The 12,287-nt window shown below is 39.0% G+C and overlaps 1 protein-coding gene across 4 annotated transcripts in view; it reads right to left on the reverse strand.

The window, feature by feature from the left end:
• Nucleotides 1-12,287, reverse strand: part of trioa (trio Rho guanine nucleotide exchange factor a) — a 129,090-nt gene that overhangs the window by 3,638 nt on the left and 113,165 nt on the right. For all 4 annotated transcript variants that reach the window (XM_016509759.1, XM_016509762.1, XM_016509760.1 and 1 more), the window contains 21 exons: nucleotides 10,463-10,522; nucleotides 9,708-9,803; nucleotides 9,452-9,600; nucleotides 9,299-9,365; nucleotides 9,105-9,208; nucleotides 8,885-8,954; nucleotides 8,695-8,784; nucleotides 8,397-8,489; nucleotides 8,256-8,306; nucleotides 7,607-7,684; nucleotides 7,311-7,502; nucleotides 7,016-7,196; nucleotides 5,982-6,733; nucleotides 3,407-3,654; nucleotides 3,132-3,273; nucleotides 3,002-3,029; nucleotides 2,741-2,903; nucleotides 2,368-2,489; nucleotides 2,198-2,276; nucleotides 1,904-2,104; nucleotides 1,666-1,804 (listed from right to left, as the gene is read on the reverse strand). In XM_016509759.1, coding sequence (XP_016365245.1) covers nucleotides 1,666-1,804; nucleotides 1,904-2,104; nucleotides 2,198-2,276; nucleotides 2,368-2,489; nucleotides 2,741-2,903; nucleotides 3,002-3,029; nucleotides 3,132-3,273; nucleotides 3,407-3,654; nucleotides 5,982-6,733; nucleotides 7,016-7,196; nucleotides 7,311-7,502; nucleotides 7,607-7,684; nucleotides 8,256-8,306; nucleotides 8,397-8,489; nucleotides 8,695-8,784; nucleotides 8,885-8,954; nucleotides 9,105-9,208; nucleotides 9,299-9,365; nucleotides 9,452-9,600; nucleotides 9,708-9,803; nucleotides 10,463-10,522 — 3,105 coding nt within the window. The remainder of the gene's footprint in view (nucleotides 1-1,665; nucleotides 1,805-1,903; nucleotides 2,105-2,197; nucleotides 2,277-2,367; nucleotides 2,490-2,740; nucleotides 2,904-3,001; nucleotides 3,030-3,131; nucleotides 3,274-3,406; nucleotides 3,655-5,981; nucleotides 6,734-7,015; nucleotides 7,197-7,310; nucleotides 7,503-7,606; nucleotides 7,685-8,255; nucleotides 8,307-8,396; nucleotides 8,490-8,694; nucleotides 8,785-8,884; nucleotides 8,955-9,104; nucleotides 9,209-9,298; nucleotides 9,366-9,451; nucleotides 9,601-9,707; nucleotides 9,804-10,462; nucleotides 10,523-12,287) is intronic.

The following is a 12,287-nucleotide window of genomic DNA, read 5'->3' on the forward strand; positions in this document are numbered from 1 at the left end:
TCCTTCAAAAGTAAAATATATAATAAATGCATTTGATTGGTAAACCCAATTCAAATGTGACGGTTTAATCTCTAATGGTAATGCATGAAATTTACGGAAAAACTCCACTAAATAATAGCGCTAAAAAGTGAGGGGCGTGGTGGGGCTTTGGCGATCGGCGCTACCGATATCTGTCAATCTACTCCACAGCCAATCACGGGCCCCCTCCTTGCTCGGGCCCCGGGGCTTCAGCCCCACCTAGCCCAATGGTTAATGCGGCCCTGTCTGTAGGTTGTCTGAATGACCAGTTCTAGAACTCTTGTAGGGAATCCTTGAATAAATAAGCTGATTTTCGGTCCACCAGATCTCACGTTTCTTAAATGGACAGTTCATCCAAAAATAAAAATTCTGTCATTAATTACTCACCCTCATGTCGTTCCGAACCCCTAAGACCTTCGTTCATGTTCGGAACACAAATTAAGATATTTTTGATGAAATGTGAGAGCTCTCTGACCCTCCATAGACAGCAACGCAACTGAAATGTTCCCAGTCCCAGAAACATAGCAAGGACATCGATAAAACAGTCCATGTGACATCAATGGCTCAACTTCAATTTTGCAAAGCTACGAGAATACTTTTTGTGCGCAAAGAAAACAAAAATAGCAATTTATTCAACCATTCTTCTCCCCGAGTTAGTGTCATCCGCCATTTTGGAGAGTACCACGACGCATGTGCGCGCTTTCCCCAGAACATAATCAACTTAATCAGCGTTGTGTGCGTTCAGCATGCACGCATTTTCTCCTTACGTAAACAGCGCTGATTACACTGCGCATATGCGTCGAGGTACTCTCCAAAATGCTGGAAGACGGTAACTTAGGGAGAAGAATTGTTGAATAAATTATGTTATTTTCATTTTCTTTGCGCACAAAAAGTATTCTCGTAGCTCGTAGCCACTGATGTCACATGGACTGTTTTACCGATGTCCTTGCTACGTTTCTGGGACTGGGAACACCGCAGTTGCGTTGCTGTCTATGCGGGGTCAGAGAGCTCTCAGATTTGAAAAATATATTAATTTGTGTTCCGAAGATGAACAAAGGTCTTACGGGTTTGGAACGACATGAAGGTGTGACAGAATTTTCATTTTGGGGTGAACTATTCCTTTAAGAAGTGCCCAAACAGAACGACATCCTTTTGTTCAAAAACATCTATCTAAAGGTGTATTGCTGCAGCAGTGCTTTAAAAATGAATTTAGAGACATAAAACTTTTAAAGAGAGCATGATGCCAGCATGCTAATTAAAATAAATAAAATCTAAAACATAAAACACAATTTAATTTATTTGTTCATTTGAGGCAAGGCAAGTTTATTTATATAGCACATTCAATAGACAATGATAATTCAAAGTGTTTTACATAAAAATAAAAAATATAGTAATCATGCAAGTGTTCAAAAGAAAAAAGAAAATAAAATATCATACAATTTATTATAAAAATGTTTTATTAGCTTATATTTATTGTTTAATAATATTTATTAATGCTTTATATTTGATTTATTAATTGTTTATTCAATATTTGATTACATGTATTTATTGATACTTTACATTTTATGTATTAATACATTAAAAGGGACAATTTTATAAGTATTTATTAAAAAGTGATATATATAATATTAGGTATGTAACACTGACCTTTAAATCCAGATGAACTATTCTGCAGTTGTGCAGGTATTGCAAAGCTTCTAAAATGTCCCGGAGGTAAAAGGCCACTTTTTCCTCAGTGAGGTTCCCCCAGCTCACAATGTAGTCCAGTAGACGGCCCTGATCAGACCTGTGCAATCACACAATACACACGGTCACAAACTTATCTGAGTGTGACACAGTCCATTCTGATATTAAAGTGTGTGTATGTGTGTTTGTGAGCTCTCACATCTCAAGGACCAGTGCATAGCTGCTGGAGGTCTCAAAGGTGTCCAGTAGTCTGACTAGGTGAGGGTGCTGGAGTCTCTGTAGGACGCTGAACTCGTGGGTGACCTGGTCTCGCTTCATGAGTTTCTTATTCACAAACTTGACCGCTACTGTGCGCTTTGATCCCCTCTGGTCACAGCGTTTTACTACAGAGAACCTTCCCCTAAGAGAGAGAAGCAACATTAACACAATTGCAATGTTGCCCTGGTTTTTATAGGGGAATCCATATGAGTGTATAAATTCCCATGTGTCTCACCTGCCCAGCTCTGCTACCTCAGTGTAGAAGGACTCAAAGTTGTCTTTCCACATGACCCGGATTCCATCGCTAGTAGTTCCTGTGAAAGGCAGTCCAGTTAAGTTCATAGCCTTGCACAAATAAATCTTTGAAACACCAGGTGGACTGTTTGAGTGAGAACACATTCTTACCCAACACTCTGAGACTGGCTGATGATGTCACATTGCCTATGTCATTCGTTGCAATGCAGGTGTACATGCCATCATCCTCTGAGGTCACACCTACGATACGCAGAGTGGTCTCGCCAGTCTCACTGCGATGCAGCGGAAAGAAATAATGATTTATGCAGAAAACAAAACCATTACATTAGCTAAAACTACAAACTAGAGTTTAATAACTACAAAAAATCGAATAAGATCAAATTAAAATTAATCAAATAACTATTTATGAGGTCCTTAAAATAAAGCAGTAAATAAACGTATATTAACAAAATAATAACATTATATACTGTACGGATATCACCAAAACTGAAAGAAATTTCTTTTTTTCCCCGTTTTTCCGCACCTGTAGACTATGCTAAAGTGGCCATTGTTGGTGAGTGTTTTCTGATCGGGTCCCATCCATGTGACTGTGGCTTTGGGGCGGCCACACACTTTACACCTCAGAGTGACACACTCCCCTTTATCACAGGTCACATCACTCAGCGGGACGAGGATCTCTGGGGGAACTGGAGGAAAAAGATCCACGTCAACCCCTTATTATGTTTGACTTTTTTATAATTCTAAACAAACAGAATGATGCACTTAATCAATATTTTGAACTTACCATCATAGATATAATTGGGATTTAGAAGCTGCAAAATGGAAAACAAAGTTTTGAGCATACATTTTTTCTGAGGGATTTTTCTAGAAAATAACATTAGAGACAGATTTGTTTGTGTTTTCATTAGTGTTACCTTTACAGAGACCTTGTTGGTTAGTCCCTCTCTGGATTTCCTGTATCCATTTTCAAGCTTGGCCTCTTTTTTATTTTCCTTCTCTCTTTTCTCGGACTTCTTACGGATACGGAGGGATGTATGCCACGATGATGATTTCCTGCTGGAAAGTAACCCATTATGTTAAAAAACATGTTAAATATCCAACAGATGATAACCACTAAAGGCCTGTAACAAAAATAGGTTTGATTTTATTGCAGAATGTGTTATGTAAATGGTTAGAGGCGAGCTCTTACTTAATGGTCCCCTCTGGTACATCAGGGATATTGGCGGAGGTGTGGCCCAGCACGTATCCAGGGATCCAGCCCTCGGCGGCTGGGCATTGGTCGGTAGCGGCGCGAAACACCAAGAACATGTTCTGCTGATTGGAGGCCAGGATCTGCACCACCTCCCCTTGACCTACATTTATCTCATCCTCTTTCAGAGCCACATAGTCCTGAGTCACCAACATGGTGGAGATATTACTGCTGCTGCTGCTTTCACTCTGTGGACAAACAGACACACATACAGGTCTTAGTATCTGAGAGATTTTATAGCTTTATCACAAGAGTCACCAACATGGTGGAGATATTACTGCTGCTGCTGCTTTCACTCTGTGGACAAACAGACACACATACAGGTCTTAGTATCGGAGACACCTTATACCTTTAACACAAATACCTGTAGTGTACAACACTGTAGGTTTTCCTGGGGGTAAATGACAGTATTTCCACATTTACTTATTAACCCTCATGTTCTGTTTAAATGTGTTTTAAAAAAGTTAGAAAATTGCTTCTTTTGTCCTCTTAAAATTTCTTGCAATTTGTTCCGGTGACCTACCCAAAACCCAGTATATTTAAGTGTTATTGATGCAAGCATTATTATTTTTAAATAAAGGTCATTATTTTTGGTAACAATGTTGTTTCTGTTTATGGTTAATTTGACCATAGAAACAACATACTGTAAAAAAAAAAACAATAATTTATTGTAAATGTAAACAATCAGAAAATGATGATTTTATAAATAAATTCTTATTTTTATCTTTAATTTAAATAATTGTTAAATAAATGTTTATATGTTTTGGGTCTCTCCCATAGAAATATTGCAATATTTGTTATGGAGGACATTTGAAGTATTTTATCAAGTTGAAATCAGTCTTCATTATATTAGGAAACATTTGAGCTTGATGCTTCAATTGTAACAAAATAGAGCCTTGAGGTCTCTCAGACCCCAAACAGAACATGAGGGCTAGTATATTCATCATAAATGTATGTTTTGGATTTCATTTTTGGTATTAGATGACAAAACATTCCATAATAACTCCCATGCTCAATAATATTCACAACTTTTGATTGACAGCTTTTGATTAACTCTGCAAGTGCACTGCATTGAAAACATGCATTATTAAACAAGAATAGTCAAAGAAAAGATAAGATAAGAAACAGAAAAGAAAGTGAGACAAGAACCCATGTTAGTTACAGTAGCCTGTTAAAAAGATCTACAATTCGGAAGCAGATCACATGATAGGCAGAATCAAAACATCCACAGATGTTTCCTGCATTAGATTTGTAAGATTAACAGTGCTAAGATGCAGTCACATTGGCTAAATTTTGTGGACAAAAAAAAGCCCAGTGTCTATTGTCAATAGTGTAGTGAATCGATTTATGTAGCAAAGCTCACACAGAAATCACTTTCAAATCAAGCAGCTTTCTGTGGTCAATGTAGCAAATCCATGTGACTAATTTGAGCCATTTAAGGGATAGTTCACCCAAAAATGAAAATTCTGTAATTAATTACTCGCAAGACCTTCGTTTATCTTCAGAACACAAATTAAGATATTTTTGATGAAATCCGAGAGCTTTCTGACCCTCCATTTTTCAAGGCCCAGAAAGGTAGAAAGGACATTGTTACATTGTGACATCAATGGTTCAACCTTAATTTTATGAAGCTAAGAGAATACTTTTTGTGCACAAAGAAAACAAAAAATAACGACTTCATTCAACAAATTCTTCTCTTCCAAGTCGGTCTTCGACGTGCGTTCTGACGTAGAACCCCGGATGTGCTGCGCATGTGTCGTGGTACACTCATGAATGTGCGTCAAAAACTGACATGGAAGAGTAGAATTGTTTAATAAAATCATTATTTTTGTTTACTTTGCACACAGAAGTATTCTTGTAGCTTCATAACATTACGGTTGAAGCACTGATATTACATGGACTATTTTAACGATGTCCTTACTACCTTTCTGAGCCTTGAATGTGGTAGCTGCGTTGCGGTCTATGGAGGGTCAGAAAACTCGGATTTCATCAAAAATACCTTAATTTGTGTTCCGAAGATGAACGAAGGTCTTACAGGTTTGGAATGACATGAGGGTGAGTACTATCCTTTTAAGAAATCTGTGTCCAGAAATCTTTCACCCTGATGCAAAATTCCCGCTCGTGGTGATTCCTATTGAAATTACTGTATTTCACTCACAAATATTCAGAAAACAACAGTAAACGTGACCATACTTTTAGTCTTTAGGAAAAGCTGATTGTCTTGTACACACCACAAAGAAAGCTTGAAGTTAAGAGCTTCTTTTTAAGGAAGGGAAAACCTGGTTCTTGTTTTACAACTCCATAAACAGTTAGTATCTGGCCAGAAGCAGAACCGTGTTAGAATTCTGAGATGCAGAGCAAAGGATCTGTTGGAAGTCCACAGAGTAGAAACCAGGTTAGGAGAGGCAGAAATCAGACAGAATCCAGGTGGGTTAGAGAGTCATTCATGAGGGAAGACAGGAGCAGAGTTGAGCTGAAGCACTGCGGTCGACCGGGGCAGGAGTGTGTCTCTTACCCCGTTGCTCTGAGTGGACTGGACAGATTGCTCACTGGCAGAAGAGCAGGTACTCATTCGGTCTGCGTCCTTACTGTGGGTGGAATGCCGGTGACTTTGGTTCTGGTTTTGCCGTCCCAGTGTGTCACATGCTTCCCCAGGGAAAGTAAAGGAACCAGGCCTGCTGGCGGGGGAAGCAGGAACGGAGCTCCAGAACGAGGTGGAGCTGCCACCTGTCTTTGGCCCAGGACTGCAGGGTGGGATGGAGTCTTTGAAAGCAGGTGTGGCTAATGGGGAGGCCATGGGCGAGACCGTTCCAGGTCTGGGTTTGACCAGTCCTAGCGGGGCCACGGTGGCCCGAGGGATCTGGGCCGTGCCGACTCCATCCCTGCTCTCTTTGGAAGCGCTTTCTGTAGAGTCCGTCTGTTTGGGGTGAGGGCTCGCAGGAACCTTCACCTTTGGATCAGGCTCTGTGGTGCAAGAGGGTGAGGGACCCCTGGAGAGAGGTCTCGGGGACATACCTGATATTTTGTCGGGGCCGTCAGGCTCGTGGGCTCCGGGCCCCAGTGCGGGAGAGTGATGACGGAGCGGCTGAGGCAAGCGTGAGGGCTGGGGGATACGGGAGGGGCGGGAGCGGGAACCCGACCCAGCCGGGGCCCCTCCGCTTCCTCCAGGGACCATGACCTGACCCCCGCTACCTCCAGCCTGTATGCTGCCTGAGACACCAGGCCCCTCGACATGGTTCCTCTGGTAGTCTATAGGAGATGTAAGCACTACAGGAGGAAAGACATCTAGTGAGGACAATGAATTTGCACATGAGCATAACAGCTCAGATTATCCCGATTTTATGAGGGTATAACAGGCAAGAAAAGACTTGCAAAAACAACCTAAAGATATTGTAAGCGAAAACTTTACAATGGGGATCAATTCATTAGCATTAGCTAATGCATTAGACTTCATGAACTTGAGATGAATATAACACTTTATTATTTCAAGATGATTTCTAGATGATTTAAAGACTTATATATCCTTAAAAGTATTGCTGGTTGCTGTACCATTGAGGAAATTGCATTGGCTCTCCAGGATTTGGCTGATCTGCAGCATCCAGACTTGTCGGACTCCAGGGTGGTTTGAGTGCAGAACAAAGGCCTCTTTGCTGACATTGGACGTTCTAGAGGTCAGTGTGAATTTACATGGGTTTCCATCCACACTATCCTCAAGCCCCAGACAGCTCACCTATACACACACAAACAGAATGTTTTGATCTTCTTTATACAATTTTATATTTATCACCGAATCTGGCACGATAAAATTAGAAACCATGAAACTGTCAGACGAGGATGCCTGTACCTTGATGCTGTATTTGTACAGGTAACCAGGCATCGAGAAGCCCCTCTTTTTATCTAAAGGTTCACTGAAGATGACAATCTGTTCAAAGAGGAAGACTCTTCTCTCCTTCATTCTGTTCAGCAGGCCTCCATCCGGTTCAGCCACCATGAAGGTGTCCTGCAGGAGGAGACGCCCCTGAGCAATGATCTTTCCCTGTGAAGGACAGAGAGACCGATCAAATGAATTAATTCACATGTAAAAGACTACAATTATTCTTGATAATAATCTACTGATAAAAAAGGTCACAGCAATCTTACATCAAATCCCTGGAGTCGACCAACATTCATCATGTCGTTGCATCTTTTTGGTACAATGCACATGACCTCAACCGCTTTCTACAACACATCAATAACTTCATCAGTATAAATACATATGACGCAACCAATCAATATATAAATATACATATATATATATTGCTTATACATATATAAACACACACAAGTTTGGGTTGATATGTTTTTTTTTTGTATAAATTTATTTAACAAGGACACATTAACTTGATCTAAAGTGACAGTAAAGATATTTATTATGTTACAAAAGAAAGATTTACACTTCTACTACTCATCTAAGAACAAAATATTAAGCTGTTATTAAAACTACTAAAACTGTTTTCAACATTGATAATAATAAGAAATATTTCTTGAGCTGCAAATCTGCATATTAGAATGATTTCTGAAGGATCCTGTGACTGAAGACTGGAGTAATGGCCACTGAAAATTCAGCTTTGTATTCACAGGAATAAATTACATTTTAAAATATATTAAAATAGAAAACAGTTTTAAATTGCAATAATATTTTACAATATTGTTGCATTTTTTGATCAAATTACAATAGGACAAACACATTTAAAACGCCTTATTGATCCTAAACTTTTGAATTGTAGTATATAGCATAGAAAAAACTAACCTCCAATTCTACTGAATCAATTCCAACTTTTTTGGAAAATTTGAGGAAATCCTGGAAATAAATAAACCAAAAGAGAGACATCAGAATCAACTCTGTCAATAGGGCTAAAACAATGAGATGCACTGGACCAGATGGACAAACCTTAAGCAGCAGCTGGTACTTCATGATTCTCTGCACGGGTTTAATGAGCAGATCAGTGATCTGAAGCCTGTGACCCAGACGCTGCTTCAGATCCTGCAAGAGAGGGTCAAAAACAGATCTTGATGCTTATATATAATGCATTTATTCAATATCACATTATAAATGTTTCATTACGTTCTATGTGATTTCTATTTGATGGTTTACTGACATAAATGCAAAATATATTTCATAAGGAAATGCAAGCTCTATAATGGGCAGAAATTATGTTAAAATCAGACTAAAGACTTCAGTTACGCACCTCAAAATAGGTGTCGATATACTCTGAGACAATAAGCTCAGATTTAGGTTTGTTCTGGCAGTAAACAATGTACATGTGCAGTCTCCTCTCCTGAAAGGCATGATGAGTTCATGAGTATGTACAATATCATATTACAGAAAAAAAGTTTGTTTGGTTGCCTAAAAAAAAGCTTTTTTTTTTTTTTTTTTACATGTTTGACGAAGAGAGGGCCCAGCCAGTCAGGATCCTCAAGGCACTTCTCAAACTCTCCCAGGAAGAAACTGAAACATTAAGGATTAAAAAAATCTCTTCAAAATCTGTAATAAATCTGCTGAAAATGAACTGCCATAAAATTGCTGATTTTCCCCCCCATCAATGTCCATCATTTAAAAATAACTGAAAATATAATACATCACAGACTAGATACTTACTCTTTGTGCCAGTCGTATATCTGCTGAATGTTTCCAAAAACTATTTTGTCTTTTCCTTTCATATCATCTGGAACTCCATCCTCCCTCATCCTGGTCATGTAGCCCTACCAGACACACAACACAAGTATGCACTTCAGATCTAGCCACATGATCACTCCCTGTATCTCAGCATCCCGTGAACAGTATTCATTTACCTCCACGACCAAACTGAGATCTCTCACATAGTCCCTCTCTGTCTCGATTAGTTCCAGCAGTACGTAACTAAAAAGAGGAAAGGGGACACCTGTTATAGACACTGACAATCAATGAGGACAATAACAGAGAGAGAGAAGAGCGTGATGACATACTGCCGTCTCTTGAGGAAGCCAGTCTTGCGTTCCTCGATCTCATCGATCGGAGAGGAGGAAGAGAGGAGGGAGTTATCAGATGGGTTGAAAGAGGGGCTGCTGCTGTCCCCTTGCTCCACAGACAAAGAGCTGGGTCTGTCCTCCAGAGCCTGTGTGGACATGAGAAATCAGTCCAGCCAAATAATATGATGGCTATATTGTAGCATTATATATATATATATATATATATATATATATATATCTGTGCACTTCTTACCATTTTTCTTTTGACCAGCTCCTCAATGGCACTGACTAACTCTGCAGCGCTGGGGGTTTCAGAACTGGAGGGTCGGACGGAAAGACGGGAAGAGGTCTGCAGAAATAAAGAGAGTGAAAGAGGGAAGAAAGCCAGACTGAATGACACAGAGGAAATATGAACCATGTGGAGCTAAACTGTAATCGGGATTTATTCAGGCATGGATTTAGGATCTAGTTTATTGTCTTTGCCCTCAAGGACATTTATGCAATTTTTTGTTTATTACAGAAGTTACAATAGCTTTTCAGCCTTATGTTGAATGCATCTGTAACTAACGGTAATATTATGATGATGTGATTCATACAAAATCTGCATTTGCAAACAGGAGATATTTTGATTTCAACCAAAGCTGTACCAATTATTCATAAAAAAAGGCCCCATGAAATCAAAATGGCTTTAAAATGGACAAAAAATTCCATGTGTGATATCAATATATTAACATATTCTTTAGCACACATAAAATTTACAGTCTTTATCTTGCAACCAAACAGACCAAAATAGAAAAGAAACCTGCTGCATTTCATGGGGTCTTAACTTCATATGGATGATCACACTTGATGTAAAAAAAAAAAATTTAATTACAGACTTTAGGTTCACAAAAGCTTGATGCTCGACACCTGAGATAGGCGGTGGGTTTCTTTACTTTAGGTTTGTAAACTGGCAATCAAAAACATTCATCAAATAGAAATAGAGGGAAATCCAGCAGAAAGTCTCACCCTTGCTGTGCCTTCCAGACTTTCCAATTTGTGTCTGGGTGTGGCCTCAGGTCTGCTTAGCTTTTACAGGCCAATCAGACAGCAGAGTGAATAATGAGGTGATAAGCACAGAAGGAAGGGGGGAGGGGTGTGAATGGGCGGAGTTTGGAGGGTTGGTTAAAGGGGTAAAGAGTGAGGGTGGTCTCTGAGATTCAGAGTCATTGTAAGGCACATGACTCTCTTTCTACAGAATCGCAGCTCCCTAATGTTCACATTTGCATAGACCTGCACACGTACTTCTAACACCACATGTGCCCTGATACTCTGAAGCTGCATTTGAAAGTGTTTGAGGAACCCAGTCCGATCATAAAGCAGCTCGTTAGAAGGACAATCAATTAAAGGTGGGACTAAATCATATACTGTATATATATATACATATATATAAAACAACATAAAAGAAGGAAAAAAAAAATTTAGAAGATAGAAAAAAATGAAAAGGATGAGTGAGGGCATTTTGAGGTTCTAAGTTTAAATCAGAAAGATTTAAACAACAGAAAGAGTCTTGTCTAGATGAAAGTGGAATAACAGTATCAAACCAAAATGAGGAATCCGCTTCTAAAAGAACACTACTTCAAAGTGGAATTCTCAGGAAGTGGTCTGCTTCTAAATCTCTACCAAAAAAAAACAAGAACCAAAAAAAGACAGCAAATAAAAGTAGAAAGAAGGGGGTTCTTGGATCTTTTGATAAGCCGGGGGTTATGGGAAAAGAAAGCAATGAAAAGTGATATGAAAGGAGGGAGGCCAGAAAGGGAGGAGTCAGATGGAGAGGTATGGGAACTGAGATAAAACAAAGACAGGACACAAATCAACGTAATGCTATGGCAAACAATACAGCCCAAACAAAACAAAAGAGAAAAACAAATTAGTGTCACAAGCTGTTCTTGAGCAGCGATGAGACCAGCTATAACTCGAGCATTTCATCCCACTGTAGCCATTATAAAAGAGACTATAGGATGAAGATTTATATCAGGGTTCCTCAAATCTTGCCCTGGAGGGCCAATGTGCTGCAGAGTTTAGCTCCGACCCTGATCAAACTCACCTACCTGTGATTTTCTAATGATCCTGAAGACAATGCTCAGGTGTGTTTGATTAGGGTTAGAGCTAAACTCTGCAGGAAAGTGGATCTCGTGGGCCAGATTTGAGAATCCTTGATTTATATTCTATGTAAGGGAAAAAAAACTCTCTCTCTAAGGCTGGCATTAACATGCATTTCATGTTCAGATTATATGTAGACAAGTGGTTTTCAACCTTGTTGACTCGAAGGCCTCCCACTGCCCAACACAATATTTGAAGGATCCTCCTTCCCCCAATGTATGATATTACAAGTATTTCTATAGTAATTATGACAAAACTGCTTGTTTTCAACTTCTTATTTAAAATAACTGGTAGTGTTGACATATTAAAGTAGTGAATCACAATTCATTTTGTTTTGTTGATCTTTATTTTAATTTAGTGTTAGATTATTTCAATATATTAATAATAATTTATTAATTTAAATACTTTTAAGTCACTTAGTGGACCCCTTGAAAGTTTGCTTGGACTCCATAATTTAGAACCACTGGTCTAGACAGTTTTAGCCATATTGCATTTACACCTTCATTCCAAAACACTGTGTGATTGGATAAAGACCTGATTGCAAAACTGCAAATGGATAGTTAAAAATACTTTGTCATATCCTGCAATTTCTTTAACGGCAAACCCCTCAGTAATGTTGGGAAAAAGGAAAAAAAAAAAAAAAAAAAGAAGCTTTTTTTGGGAGAGAAATGATGAGTACTAACAGAAAATC

This window comes from Sinocyclocheilus rhinocerous, unplaced genomic scaffold (genome assembly GCF_001515625.1).
Source record: "Sinocyclocheilus rhinocerous isolate Xijiao unplaced genomic scaffold, SAMN03320098_v1.1 scaffold53, whole genome shotgun sequence".
Taxonomy (NCBI): domain Eukaryota; kingdom Metazoa; phylum Chordata; class Actinopteri; order Cypriniformes; family Cyprinidae; genus Sinocyclocheilus; species Sinocyclocheilus rhinocerous.